Source organism: Pseudopipra pipra, chromosome 6 (assembly GCF_036250125.1).
Source record: "Pseudopipra pipra isolate bDixPip1 chromosome 6, bDixPip1.hap1, whole genome shotgun sequence".
NCBI classification, from domain to species: Eukaryota; Metazoa; Chordata; class Aves; order Passeriformes; family Pipridae; genus Pseudopipra; species Pseudopipra pipra.
This window is the reverse complement of record NC_087554.1, coordinates 19,168,787-19,183,664: the sequence shown is the minus strand read 5'-3', so window position 1 is coordinate 19,183,664 and position 14,878 is coordinate 19,168,787. Positions and strand designations below refer to the sequence as shown.

At 45.2% G+C, this 14,878-nt stretch overlaps 1 protein-coding gene across 6 annotated transcripts in view; it reads left to right on the top strand.

The window, feature by feature from the left end:
• LOC135415656 (USP6 N-terminal-like protein) overlaps nt 1-14,878 on the top strand; it is a 77,925-nt gene that overhangs the window by 37,391 nt on the left and 25,656 nt on the right. For 2 of the 6 annotated variants that reach the window (XM_064657661.1, XM_064657662.1), the window contains 4 exons: nt 7,805-8,096; nt 13,045-13,118; nt 13,641-13,726; nt 14,439-14,478. In XM_064657661.1, coding sequence (XP_064513731.1) covers nt 13,053-13,118; nt 13,641-13,726; nt 14,439-14,478 — 192 coding nt within the window. In that variant the 5' untranslated portion in view covers nt 7,805-8,096; nt 13,045-13,052. The other 4 variants (XM_064657664.1, XM_064657663.1, XM_064657660.1 and 1 more) reach the window with 4 other exon arrangements.

The window sequence follows — 14,878 nt, the reverse complement described above, 5'->3', positions numbered from 1 at the left end:
AAGTGGCCTTATTGCTTCCCCCCTTCTCTCCTCCCCTTATTTTGGGACCAAGACATTACTTATTTATTTTGAAGCTCATATTTTAGAACTGTCTTCAGGAGAGCCTTGTGCCAAAGTGATGGCCAGAGTTAAGACCTGACCTTTCTGAATGAGACCTCCTGGGAGCTTTCATCAGGAAAGAGTGCAGGGCAGGTGCTGAGCTCCTGCAGGAGCCTGTTGTCTGTGGCACCACATTTTCCCTTGTGTCGATTTTGGGGCATAAAATGGTTATCTGGGTATTGCTTTCGTTGCAGAGAATCCCTGCATGTATAAGAAAGCTGTTTGGGCTTAGCAACAACTGTCATGGGCAGATTTCAGTCAGGAGTCCGCAAGGTATCAGCTTGGGGTGCCGTAGTTCAACGTTTCATATCTTGAATAATACTTAAACTTTTGGTGCCCTTCTTAGGTTTAGGACCTGACACTTGTTTCTCTGGCTGCTTAAAAAAAGATTACATTAAAAATAAAAAGTGACTAAGTATTGCTTTTTTGGGAACTGTGAGCTTGGTACCCTGTTTTCATGTGACACCTGTGTTTAATTCTTTATCATCGCTCATTAGCAGAAATGCCATGGGCTTAGTGCATGGTGAGAGAGTGTTTCTTTTGGTTGCTGAGTAAAGGAGCAACATCAGCAAGAGTGGAAGCTTCATTTGGGTGATTTGGGGGTGAAACATGGTGATAAGAGATCTGGCAGGAAGGAAATGCAGTGTGTGGTGAGAAGGGCAGATTCTCAGAGTATCATACTTGGAGTGTAATACAGCAGATACTCAGAGTGGACAGAGTATCTTCTGGAGATGGTTTGCAGCTGGAAAACACAGGCAGCCACTTGAAGCCAGGTCAGTGGTGCAGAACTGACCGGGTCTCTTCAAGCCATGCTGGTGGAACGTTGTCTCCTTCGCAGGACCTGTGAGGTGATGGAGCCAGTACTGGAGTGTGCAGTCCCCAGCAGGGTTGGGAAGGGGAGGACCAGGCTGTGCCTGGGTCCAGGCTGGATTTCCTGGGTGGGCTCTGAAGGGCCTCTGTCTCAAATCACCCCCTGCTGCTTATTGTTGGGAGTGAGCCTGTTACTCTGCTGAAAACCCTTCCAAAACAGGGAGGGCAGAAACAATCTGGGAAAGCAAATATTTTCTGATAACGGTGAGCAACAGTACAAGCTTTTGTTTGTAGTCAATGGAAGGAAGTGGGAGAAACATGTAATAGCTCTAGGGCAGCACAGGCTTTACTGCTGCAAAAGAGATTTAGTGCATATACTCATCTAGCGGGTCCTAGGAGAGGAGATATCCATAACAAGAGGCTGCTTGGAATGGGTGGGAGAGGCACAGCTTTTGTTTTGCTGCAGCTGTGCACCTGTGTGAAGCAGATGCTAAAGGAAGGTCTGTGACCAGTGAGCCAAGATGGGAATCCAGGTCCAGGCTTAAGTGGCAAATGGGAACTGGGGAGTTGAACTCCTTGGTTTGTACTCAGGACAAAACTTAAGCAACTGTGCTTTAAATTAAAGGGAGAACTCACAGAGGCCCTTCTCTACTCAACTGACAGTGATGATAAAGAGTGAACCAGCTCTGATCTCTGTTCTCTGGAAAGATTCTTCTATGGAAAGACTCGAGGTTGTGTAAAAAACAATGCAAAAAGCTCCCCTGCAATTGCTATTCAATGTTGAAGTTTTATCTGAAGTCCTGCAGGCATGTTCTAACTCAAGCAGGGATCTTACTCTTTGTGTTGGACCCATTCTTTATGTCAGGGAAAAAAGTGCCTTTCCTATCAAAAGGCATTCCACTGCCCTCAGATGCTTATTTATTGGCAACTTCCCTTTTCCAAGCTTTTTTGCACAGTGCAGAGTTCAGCTATCATTTAGTAGGATGGATTCAGCTCTCCCAGGTTTTGATTTTTGAACAGGAAGATTAATTTCCCAAGCTGCTGAGGAAATGATCATTCTGCTTGAAAATGCCTTTTTTGTAGCAGTTAACTGAAATTTTTTATTTATAAGTGAACTGTTTTAAGTGAACTGTCTAGTTGTTGCTTTGTTGAGTGAACATTAAAACATTTTTAAGACAAATGTATCATTCCAGTTCAGAATAGTTTTGGGTTTTTTTTCTTTAGCTGAGCATGCCTTCAGCTAAGACTGCATCTTGAAATGTAGGTGACACTTGAGTTGTCTTTGGTTATTTCCTGGGGAGAACATAATTTCCTGCTGCTTTTCTGGACACCCTTACATGGCTCTCCATCGTACCAAATGCTTGTCTTTATGTCACTGTCACAAGTTCTCATGTACTTAAACTTCTCCCTCTGCTTTTTATCTTGTCCAAGAAGAGGTTTTTTAACTTTTACTGTAACTTTCCCAAAGCAAGCTCCAGCTTTCACTGGAGAAACCCTTCTCAATCATGTCCATTAATAGACTTGAGCCTGCTGTGGTCTCCTTTGACTTGCTTTTATCCCACCTCCATTGCAGTCCATTATGCAGATCAGAAGTGCTGAGGACATGCAAAACAGTAAATGTAGGTAATAGATCCACTGCGGTTCTGAGCATGGGTTTTTCTGGAGTTCCTTGTGTTGCTTCCGCAAGCATGTTTGATTAAAGGTGCTGCTGAATGCCTCTGAAAAATCTAGAAATGCAAATATGGCATCTAGTTTGATGTCTGCTCATGTCACCTGGCTCTCTCGGTTGTACATCCCCTTGGGTCCTGGGCTTCACGGTGGCAGGCACCTGCAGATTCAGGTTCACACTGGACCTGCTTGGGGCTCTCCATGCACCACATGGAGCTGGATTCCAAACAGGGGGCTGGCTCAGGCCATTCATTTTGCTGCTCTTTCACCTCTGAGTCCTTTATGGTGTTAAATAAGGATTGACCCAGATAATGTGCTCAGGGTAGTGTTCTCCCCTCATAAACAAAGCTGAATTCATGCCTCCCCATGATGATCACAACATCACAGGTGGTTTCCAAGCCAGGGGTGAGGAGGACACTGAGTTGGCAACCCTGAATTTGTGGTTCACACTGATTTGAGGTGCCCTAGGGATGCTAGTGGTATACACTATTACGTGGTGGTACATGCCACGAAGTGTGGCAGTGTTCTGCCATCTCCCTGATGGAGGCGTGCATTCTGGGGGCTCGACCTCGCTGCTGAGGGTTGGGGGAAAGCACTGCCATTGTGGTAAAGCCTGTGGGATGGCAGTGTGGTGATGTCAGCAATCCTTGCCAAGCCTGCAGAGTGGTGTTTAGCTAATTAGGAAATTTCTCAAGTGCTGAAGGTATGTTTGCAAGCAAAAAAGTGGTGTTGGGGTCTTTAGGGTGAACGTGAGGCTGGTGGAGGAGGAGATAAGACTCATTTTATCCCCCAAGCTCACATGCAGGGGCAGCAGCTGTTTACATCCCTGCATGAGGGACATGCAAGGCATTGCTCTGAGACCGGACACTCCCAGCTGCAGTCACAGAGAGATGTGTGCCACGCTTGCATGGCGTTGTGGTTGGCTGGGTCAGGCCACAGTTTCAGGAGCACTGGTTTGGCTGTGCTGATGATAGGGAGCTGGTGCTGCTTAGCCCTTGTCACACTGCCTGGCATGGCACCTCACCAGCTGCCTGCTACCAGCGTTAGGGCTTTGCCGGGGACTGGGAAGTTTGCATCTTCTTCCACACTTAACTCTTACCAGCATCCAACACCTGCCTGCCCAGCTGTGTTTTCACCAATCCCCTGAGCATCAATTCGTTGAACTGGTAACTTCAGTACAGAAGCTGTTGCTGCAGTAATATGGCTTACTCCAAAACGTTGGTACCGTTTAATTTTCCCTAGCTGGGAAATTGCTTGTCTATCTTTCAACCCCAGTGGTAGGTCTAGTTTTCACTGACCACAGTAAAGTGGTAACAGCCAAACACACTGTGAATTTTAAAATGTATTTTGGAGCCCTGACCAAATGACACAGGTGTTGATTTCAACATTATTAAAAGAACCCAAGGATCTCTGAGTTATTTTTATATTGACTTGTAAGCTGGCAAGCTGCTTTTAACAGGGTGTCCTACCTGACCATTTCATAAGCTGAAATATTACCTCTACCTTAAGTCTTCATTTCAGTTGGATTTTATGAACATGTTTTCCACTAAGAGAAGAGGGGAGGACTTCTTATGTGAAAAATTTCCTCAAAGGCAAGACAACCATGATGAGAAGAGAGAACTGGTAACAAAAGATGTGGAGGAGGCTGAAGTACTCAACAATTCCTTTGCCTTGGTCTTCACTGGCAGTCGGGCTTCCCACATCTCTCAAGTCCCTGAACCTCCAGGGGGAGACTGGGGGAGTGAAGTCCCTCATACTGTAAGCAAAGAGCAGGTTTGAGACCACCTGATGAAAGTGATTAGGCACGAGTCTGTGGGGCCTGATGAGATGCATCTCAGGATCCATAAGGAACCGGCTGATGTGATTGGCAGGCCACTGTCCATCATGTTTGAAAAGTCACAGTGGTCAGGCAAAGTCCATGGTGACTGGAAAAAAGGGAAACATCACTCCTATTTTTAAGAAGGGTAGAAAGGAGCACCCTGGGAACTACAGACCAATGAGCCTCACCTCTGTGGCTGGAAAGATCATGGAACAGATCCTCATGGAAGCAATGTTAAGGCACTTGCAAGACAAGAAGGTGATCCAAGACTGCCAGCATGTAGTTCAAGGCTGTAAAAAAGTTTTGGGAGACATTTTCTCAGTCCTTTCTGGTGTCGGATCAAATACTTCTTATTTCTCTGAAGTTTTCTATTGTTGGATACGCTTGCATGGGGCTTTGGTAGAAAAGAAGTTAACAAAAGTTCGCCCATTAGCATCCAGAGATGCTGTTGGAAAGTAATGCAAGTCCAGGGGACTGCCAGCAAAATGATCAGGGAGTGTCCTCTGCAGAGGCTGCCAAATACAAATAATTTACTGCAAGGGTTCTGTATTTGGAGGCAGTGTGAGCTGATTAAACTCGTTAAAATGATTGAAGGAATGAGGGTGGTACTCAGAGAATGTAATTTAAAACATATTTTCCTAGGGGCTGGGCATTAGTCTGGGTCAGCCTAATGGCTGAAGCTGCCTCCCCTCCTAAAAATGGGGTGCAGCCTGGGGCTCTGGCAAGCAGTGCAAGACCGACACGGTCAGCATAGGAGCATACATCTCACTTTAACTCAGCTTAGATATCTATAAGTCATTCCCCTTAATAGTTATTTTGGACAAGTTTTTCATGGACAAGCTGCATCTTGTTCGTAGATTTTTAACTTCCTACTCCTTTATTTCATTGGATGCCCCAGTGACTTTATATAATGGTACATTTGTTATTTGCATGTGTTTTAAAAAAGGTGCTGCCTGTCTGTGCCAAAGAGAGCACAGGTTGCCGGCAGCATGATAGCTTATGTTTGCATCCTTGTTCTTTGGGTTTTGGCTAGGGACCATCGTTAGCTCCACTGTGCCCAGGGTGACATCTTGGGTATCAACCAGGACACGTGTCCTCACCCTGCTGCTTCGGGCACGTGTTAGGTTTGGGTGGCCTCTAGCTGACAGTGCCTGCCAAGCTAAAACCAGGAAAAGTTTTAAATAGCAAAAGAAGATGCAAAAGGAGCCTTTAGCTTACCCAAAATTGCCAAGTATAGCTGGAGGCAAGGATGACAGTGGGAATGGTAAAAAGGAAAAGTATTGTGTCCCTTGGTGTTGCTACATTTACCAAAAGGAATAAAATGCAGTATTTTAAGAGGAATGCATGTCCAATGCAGAATGACCATCATTGTAGCATCCTTTAGTTTATAGTTAAAGAGAAGTAAACTGCTCTTACAGTCTTAAGCAAACAGAAGAAGCCAGCTCCTAAGCACTGTGTTTATATAGTTCCTTTCCAGGTCAGTGCATCACCCGAAAAAAGAGGTTTTTTTTTTGTTTTCCCTCTGGCTTTTTTTTGGCCTTTTTATAGCCACTGGAATGGAAGAAGGAGGGAGTGCAGAGAGAAAATTAATTTTCAATTCCCAAAGCAGCGTGTGGACTTTTGCATTCTTCAGTTTACTTCCTTTTTTAAAATGAAAAATTATTTAAATAATGATGCATCTTGGGATTTTTGTGCGGTCTTCCGTTTGGCTTTTTTTGCTGTTGTTGTATGTAGAAGATGAGTTCATGTTAAAAAGAGCTTAAAAAGTGTTTGGATGCTCTTTTATTCCCTGTGAGGTCTAAAAATAGAAGCTGACAAAGAATTGCTTATAGACTCACTGCTCTGCTCGGAGGGTTTAGCTTACATCTAAAGCTGCATGTTCTGACATTGCAACAGCTGAGCTGTGCAGAAGCACTAAGGCTGGGCTTACTGAGCGTAAGCAGGGAGGAGAGCAAATCCCTGTATTAGCCCTCTTGCTTCTCTCCTCCCATCTCCATCCTTGGGTGGAAGATCTTAACCTGGCTGCCAAGGCACAGCACCAAAAATGTGTGTGAAAATGAGAGTGAGATGTAAGTACTGGGAACACAGGGAGAAGGATGGTGGGGAGAGGGTTCAGATTTTGTTTACTGTCAGTGCTACCATCACGCTGGTTGTGATGAGTGGATGGGATGGCATGTAATTGCAATCTTACATGGTTTTAGTTATTTCTATAACTAGAAGACTGGGCCAATGTATTTGGTTTTCTTGATACTGCCATAGTCTAGTGGCAAAGTATTATTATCTTGTGACCACACCTTACCATTGTACTGTAAAAACTTGGTGCAAATTGGGAGAACAGAGGGAAATGCGTGTAATCTGCATTATAATGCATTTAAGCCACATTATAACGTACTCAGTGATCACTTACATAAAATGTAATCTGTGTTATGGGTTGTTTGTTTTTGAAGGTAGCCACCTCTAGATAGAAAGAGTGCAAGGTCTTCTGCATCTGGGGTCTCCAAGTTGTTGTATCTGGGTGCTGGAGGGGTGACAGCAGGGAAATTCAGCACAGGACCGCCCAGGAATGTGGGGATAGCTCCATTCACAGGTGCTTGTGTGGGGATTTGGAGGAGAGATGGCATTGTTGAAGTGGCTGCCCATGACAGTGAGCTGTGCTTCCTCTCCCAGTGCTTGCTGGTTGCAAACAGAGCATCGTGCTTTGGGGTGATGTCTTGAGTTCTCACTTGTGAAACCAGTACTTTGCTTCTCTGAATTGCTGAAAGTGAGAACTAAAACCTTGGAGTTTTTTATAAACAATAGCTGTATGTTGGGCTCTGGTGTCCTTTGAACTGTTAGCTGTTTGGATGTATCAGGTAGGAGCTGCAAGGGCTGGTAAGTGGCTCAGGTGGCACGGCCAGTGCCAACTCTTCTGCCATGCAAGTCAGTGATGTTGTATTGATGGTCTTAACCTGACCAAAGTCCACAGGAATGGCCTGGACCCTCCACTGCAGCCCTTCTTGGTGGCAACATGCTCTTAGATCAGCTGAAGTTGGGTGTAATACTGTGCCTTTGACTTAGGCTGGGGGCATATTCTGCTTGCTGAGTTGCCAGTACAACGTGCCTGCTGGTACAAAGGTGTGCTGGATTCTCAGACCTGAAGGGGAAGCCCCTCTATCCCTTGGCACTCAACCAGGCCAGAAAATGGCCAGGAAAACCACACCAGGGGTTTTTTTTGCAATGCAGATGAGCGTAGTTTGCCTTCTGCCATTGAGTCCCCTGTTGTTACAGGCTGTTCCCTCCCCACCAGGCTCTTTCTGCCTGCTCCAGTGGGACCTGCCTTTTCCTCCATGTGGAAAGACCCCTGTTCTGGTAAAGGATCGAGCCTTCATCATGCCTGTAAAGCTTACTAACTTCTTATTTCCTTTGCAGTGAGCCTGGGGGACAAGAGAGCGTGCGTGTGGATTGCCTCCTGCCTTGCCTTTTCTCCCAGCCACCTACAGTGAGCTCTCACATGCCAGAGAAGCAGAGGGTGGAGGAGAGCCACTGCATAGAGTTGGGGCAGCACAAGTGAGCTGAGGGGCATTTGACCAGTGCGCTGTGGCTGCTGGGGGTCCTCACCACCCCACAACAGGGACAGCTGGCTCCTGCCAGGTAGATGCCCGCAGGGGAGTGGACAACTCCAGCTGAGCTGATGCATCTCGGCACCTGATACAACGCTCAGGTAAGGGAGCTTGGAGCTGGGCTGTATTTTCATCCTGTCTTCTCTGAACTCACAAACCGGCTCTGGAGCAGATGAGAATCGCCCTGAGAGCCATTGTGTGCTGTGGGTACACATGCTAATAAATCAGCAGGATCTCATCTGCAGTGATGCTGAATCCCCTGATTTGTTGGGATATTGCTGATGGCATCAAAGTGAGTTGCAGTTCTCCCTTGGGTGTTCCCAGTACCTCTACTGTAGGAGGTGACCGTGGTTTTATCCAGCACAGCATCCTGTGCAGTTTCAGATACAATGCAAGTTTACTAGGACAGAAGCTCATTTGAATTTTCTGTAACACATCTGTGATTCATCTAAAGTGATCTATGTGCAGTCATTTTCAAAGACCCCAAGACAGTTAAAACATAAACCTCCCTGCAATTCAGCTAGTGCTCCTTATGCTCTTCAAACAAACAAAAAAGCTTGCTTGTGTGCTCTTGGATTGTAGTCAAGGAAATAAACATGCAAACAGGATGTCCTGTATCTTGGTTCATCCTGCTTGATAGTAATTTCATTCCTGAAGTCATAATTCACTTTGTGAGTGCAGGTCTTGATTTCCGTTCCAGTAGCAGGGTTCTAGCGTGTGCCAGGTTTGGGCTAAGGTTGGTGATGCACAGACCAGTGATATGTTGTTTTGAAGCCAGTGCCTGGCCAGGATGTTTGCAGTCTGGGTTTGTTAGTGAGAGAGGGGCTGCAGATGGGGATCAGCAGACATGCTCGATGCAAGCACATTGAGTGTGTTGTCCATTTTGGAATAGAAATTGGGTTTATAGTAAAAAAAATACTGCAGCAGCAGCAACACTGCAACACTGGAGGTGGAGATGCTTGTCAATCTTGTACCAAGACCTCAGGAGCAGCTTGACTTTCATGTGGGGGCTGGTTCTCACGAAGCAGAAGCTCTACCTGCAGTTAGGAGCCTGTGGCCATCACTTCCCCCTCATCTCGTCACCTCTGGGGCACAGGGCACACAGCCATGCATGCCAGCGCCTGTCTGCAACAGCCCACAGCCCCTCCTGGATGTCTTGGGAAGCTCTAGGGTTTCCTTGGGCCATGGTGATGCAGTTGAAGCAGTCCAAAAGCCGTGCTCATTCTGGCTGTGCTTGGTAGGTACGTGCAGTGGTGTAACCCCACAGCTTTGCTTCTGAAAGGCTTTAAGCATGTGGGAGAAGAGCCTCTGGTGACAGCCCCCCTTGGCTTGCAGCTGCTGACTGTGCCCAGTAAATTTTACCAGGCAACCAGGATGGACAGTTTGCTCCAAGCCATGAGTCTGTGTGGTTTGAAGGGTGTCGAGGTGCATTTCATGCACTTAAAAAAGCCACGATAGGGATTTTAGCCCCTTGTACTGCTTTGCATGCCCAGGTTTATTCCATGACGTGCAAGTGCACGAGTCACCTTACAACTAATACTGGCTTTAGAAGTGAAAGCAGTGCTTTGCTGGGAAGTGTTGCAGACTGCAGTTGTGTCACGAGAGGGTCTCACCTCTTAGCAGATGTTGTATAAGCATTTTCATTTGCATAGATGCATAAGCCTTTTCTTTAAAACTATTCTCTAAAGGAAAAATTGTAGGCTTATAACATAGATGGCTAAAGACATAAAATGCTGTGTTAAAATGTTCTTTTAAAATAGAACATGAAACAGGAACAGCGACTTGTTGAGTTTCAGCAGTGGTGGATGTGGTTGTAGTAAGTATATACCTTTTTTACTTTATTCCACAGCAGTAGTTTCAGTCTGATAGAGGCCAGAATGATGGTGAAGTACAGTGTGTCAAAATGTACTTTTTTTTTCTTCTCCTAGCAGCACTCTGTATTTAAAGTTAAATGGGCGCATTCAGAATGTGAACACATGTTCACCTAAAACCATTTCTCCTTTTTCAATGATCTCCTGCCAGAAAACCAAAAGAGATAGTCTTAATCTTAAATAGCTTGAGTAAATGCTGTTTTACAATACAAAAAATTCAAAAATTTGATTCCAGAATATCCTCAAATCCAGCCCAAGATTGAGAACATGTTGCTATGCTATGCTTCGTAAAAAGAGATTTTACTGATATTTTCATTTCCAAAAGCCCTTCTGCCAAGTGACACTTGATGCAAGTACTGGCAGGGCAATTGTTAATGGATTTATAAGAATGAGAGATAGAGTCATGACTGGGGGTAGCAGGGACATGTGTGTGTGTGTCCTGGACTGTGTCACAGAGAGCACTGTTGCTGGGCCATGGGAAAAGTTTTGTTCTTCATCTGGGCAACGAGCAGGGTTGCAGCAATGGCCTGGATGACTGCTGGGCAGAGGTTCCCATGCTCCCAGCCAGGCTGGTCCCACTGGGTACCACCTCATGTGGGGCAACGGGAGCTCGGCAGATTTGACTGGAAAAATATGGGGAAGGTTATAACAGTAAATCTGCTTTGTGGAGAACATACACCAAGTCTTGGATTTTTGATGCAGACACCTTCTTCCCACTGCCAATATTTGAGATCCCAGCTGGTGAATTAATTTCAGGAAAGTTGTTTTCATCCAAAAATTTGGTATTTTGTTTCAGGCTTACCGATGGCTAGATAGTGTTCAATGCAGGTAGGTAGTAATATGCATTTTCATTAAAAATCTTTAGGCTTACTCTTGCTGAGATTAATTTTTACTTCCTTAAATTGTAAACTGGAAGCTGCAAGTTTTAGTGTGAGATGACAGATTGTGGGTGTTTTCAATTTGTCCTTTTTAAAAGGAACTACTTGATAACTTTGTTTCCCAGTTGAATTTAAGTGTGCATGGCTTGGAGCTTTCTGTTGCTGATGTCCCAGTAAATTTATGTAGTACCATTGTTGCATTGTTCAAGTTTTCTTACCATTCCTGTTCATAGCAACTTCATCTTGTGTGTTTGTTGTGGAAAAAAAATCTGTTTGCTAGGAAAATACCGTACTGGTGGGAGAAAATTGGGTGTCAGGCTTGAGAAAATAATTTGAGTGGTATTACAAAAAAAAAAAGAAAGTATGCAGGCATATATAGGTATATGGAGAAGCATGGCAGGTACAGCCTGTTTCTTTCTGTAGGAAGCCTGTTTATATCAAGGAAAAAAATGATGTGTTTCCTCAAATGCTTCAGAAAACAAAATGTCTCAGTAGTTTCCATGTACACAAGGTGTCATTTTCCTCAAGCAAATGCTATATAATTCATGGCGTCAAACTACTCTGGAGTTTGAGTATGTGCAGAATGAAATAAAAAAAAAATCCATATTCAATATAGGCTATTGCAGAGCTAAGCTATATTCTGTTCCCTCTCTAGAGTACTTTGAAAATCACCTAGCTGAGCACAGCACTGTCTCTGTACTCCACAAAGCAGCAGTATTGTGATCAGATGAGGCTGGTGCAGCCACTTACCATCTCCATCCTTCCCACTGCCATCAACCATTTTCTCTGCTTTCAAGTTTTTTCCTAAATTTGGACTTTTGTACTATTATAGTAGAAAGAGAAAATAAATATGCATACTCCAGGCATGAGATGCAAAACTGGCTCGTTTGCACCAGTCTGGTGTTTCTGGCTGCAGAGAGGCTTTTGCAGAGGTGGATGCCAAAATATATGTGTTCTTGCTGCTCTCCAAGTTGCTCTTCCTTTGGTTATTCTATTACAGAGTGTGGTCATAGATGTTCAGAATAGCTTTTGCTTTGTAAACGTCTTGAAAAATTTCCCGTTTAATTTGACGTACAGTTTATTTTTTCCCTGCAGCCTGCAGAATATTTGTATTTTTAGCAGCACATAAAGGACATCATTTGAATTTTGTGGCCCCGTAACAACCAAAAAAAACAGTGTCAGAAGTGGGGGAGTGGAATTGCCTTTGGGTTAAACTTCACAGGAGAAGGAGGAGATGCAGATATATCAGATGACACTGTGAGACAGTTACTCAAATCTTGCTACTTTGAAAAATTAAGCTGTGATTAAAATGTATTGAGCAAAGTTCATGCTTGAAGTGAGAGCTTGGAAAAATAAAAGAACAAAATACACTTTAATATTTCCATCCTTGCTCTGTTTTGATTGTCAGTAATGGGGAAAGATACACCCATTCCTGTCATGAATTTGAAGAATTTGCCTTTTTCCAGTGTCCGTACGGATTGGTGTCAAGTGGTGCCATGCCTGTGCTGTTGGCTGATAATAGGTTACTAAAGAGCTGTCCTGATAGCCCTGATTATATTGCATGTGGTGTAATATTTCTATCACACTGCTGGCAACTGCTTCCAAAATGAAGAATGAGGGAAAGATGGATGTCCCAGCCATCTCCATCATGCCTGAAAGATGTGGCAACAAACAGGTTGCATTAAGGAGTTGTTAAGATGAGACAAATAATCTCTTGCAGATGTCTGAAGGTGTGGAGAAGTAGGCTGAGCCTTGGAGAGTGCTGATGCTTTTGCTCATCATATCTCCCCCAGATTTTTTCCCCTCAAGGAATGATCACATCCTTCAGAAGATCCCAAGTGTGACGCCTTTGGCTGCTCTGGCTTATTTTGGTGGCAAGCACCACTGCTGAGATGCAGCTTCAACCAGAAGCTGGGGTAGGCTGTCCAATGACAAGAATCCTTCTTGTTCCTCTTAAAGGAAGGTCAGGATGGCTCCTGGTATCCATTAGAGAGCTGCAATGGTCCAAACATTTGGGTAATGTGGCCTGCAGTGGCCTGGCTTTAGCCTCCCCCTTGCTCAGATTCGGTTGTGTCCTCGTGCAGGGAGCAGGGAGCTGGCAGTCCTGCTGTGTTCAGGCAAACCCTGCAAATGCTTTGTACAGCAGCTTTTCAACCTCAGCCTAATTTTAGCTTTGTGATATGGATGGCAACTAAAGTTGTCAGCAAACATGCTTTGTATTAGCACTTCTCCAGGTATTTCTCATGGTGTCTACACATTTATGTATCTCCTTCCCCCCCCTCCTTTTTTTTTTCTTACAGCTTCTGATATGAAGAAGGATATAGAGTCTTTAATAGCCCAGGAAAAAGCAGAGATCGTTGCCAAGTATGAGAAGGTACCAGCCTCGAGTCTCTCCCCAGCGTGCTGGCTAAGGCTGAAGCTAGTAGCTAGGAATGCTTCAAATAAGAATTGCTTCCCTGCAGACATTGCCCCAAAAACCCTCATGCCATCAGGCTTCATGCCAGCTCTCCCTGCATTCTTCTGCCTGCACATGTCCTTTCACTATATCCATGGAGTTTCTTGAGGATCCCCTGTGTGCTCAGTATAGATCCCAAAAGGTGCTGGGCTTCTAATGCTCAGTGCTCCCTTAACATCAGGACAGCTTGTGCCTGACAGCACCGGTTTCTCTGATGTACAGCCCTTCCCAACCTGTAGCAGAGGCATGCATGGAATGCTGGATAGACTGAACTTGCCTGTTTTTCTCTTGCCTGTGTTGTATTTGTCTCTTTAGCACAGGTTTTGCATTTCTTGCTCTGTGCCTTTCAGCATGCAGGGAGAGAGGGATATGGGCTTTGGGGGTGGGATGAGGTCATTCCTGATGCTGGGACCAGCTCACAAATGTTCTTTCTGTTTTCAGGGCAGACAGGAAGGAGCTCCGATTGACCACTGGGAAGATGCTGATTTCACCCTGTATAAAGTTACAGACCGGTTTGGATTCCTACAGTAAGTCCTCCTGCCCAATCCTGTCTCCTCTGACCTGTGTATGTGTGTGGGCCATCCTTCTGCACCAAGCATGACAGGCCCAGCATCTTTCTTATAAGCTGCTCTATGGGTTGGCTTGATCAATCCCAAATGCAGGAGGAAAGATGAGATGGGCCTCCTTCCTCAACTGTGCATGTTCAAACACTCTGATGCTTTGAATCTCCTCTGAGGCGAGGCTCAGAAGTGGTTTCCTATCACAAGCCTGGCATTAGAAGGTGCAGTCTGGTGCTCCTGTCCCTCCATGAAGGACCACAGTCTGTCACAGAGGGAGAGGCTCTTGTGTTTGCACCTAACAATTCAGGGAGGTATAGGAAGAGATGAGATATCTGATCATCTTTGGTTCCCTTAGGAAATCCCCATCCGAAGCAAGGCACAGATGACTTAGATGCACACCCTGTGCCTGGGAAGAATGCTTAAAAGAACTATTTTTATTCCAAATATGAACAAAAGTTATAATAGTAGGCATTCTGTGTGTAGGAGTGGGGTTTGAAGAAATTGCTGTCCAGAAATTCTGCTTCCACACACTTTAAATTGCTAATGATGTGTGTATTGAAGAGGAGCTATATGCCCAGGATTTCTAGTTATGTCCAGTGCTTGATTACCCCCCAGGAGCTCCTGTTGGGTAGTGGGGTTTCTTGCCCACAAAGTAACCAGTGACCCCTTGCTTTTCCAGTGAGCAGGAGCTGCCAACCCGCACCGCCTTGGAGGAGAAGGTGAGAGCTGCCAGCTCAGTCATCATGGATGTGGCATCCTTATCACACCATCTGGGGAGGGAATGTTTTTTGAGGAAACGAGTGTGCAAGTGAGAGCGAAGCAGGCAGCCAGCACCCACTGGTCACTGCTGCTTGCCCAGAGGTGGGAACTCTGCACGATGCCCAGCTGTTGGAGCTTTTATTTTCCTGGGTCAGGCATCTCTTCTTCCACGCCAAACTGAAAAAGCACCTTTTCAAGCAATTTTGGGCTTTTCCCTCTGCTTTGGCACAGTGCTCAGCAGCTGTGGCTTGAAAAGGGGGACTGCGTGTGCAGGGGAAAGAGGTCATCTCCATCCTCATCTTCCCTGAGATGAAAGCATGTCCTCTGTTAGGATCCTACTAACAAGGACTCAGCAGCATC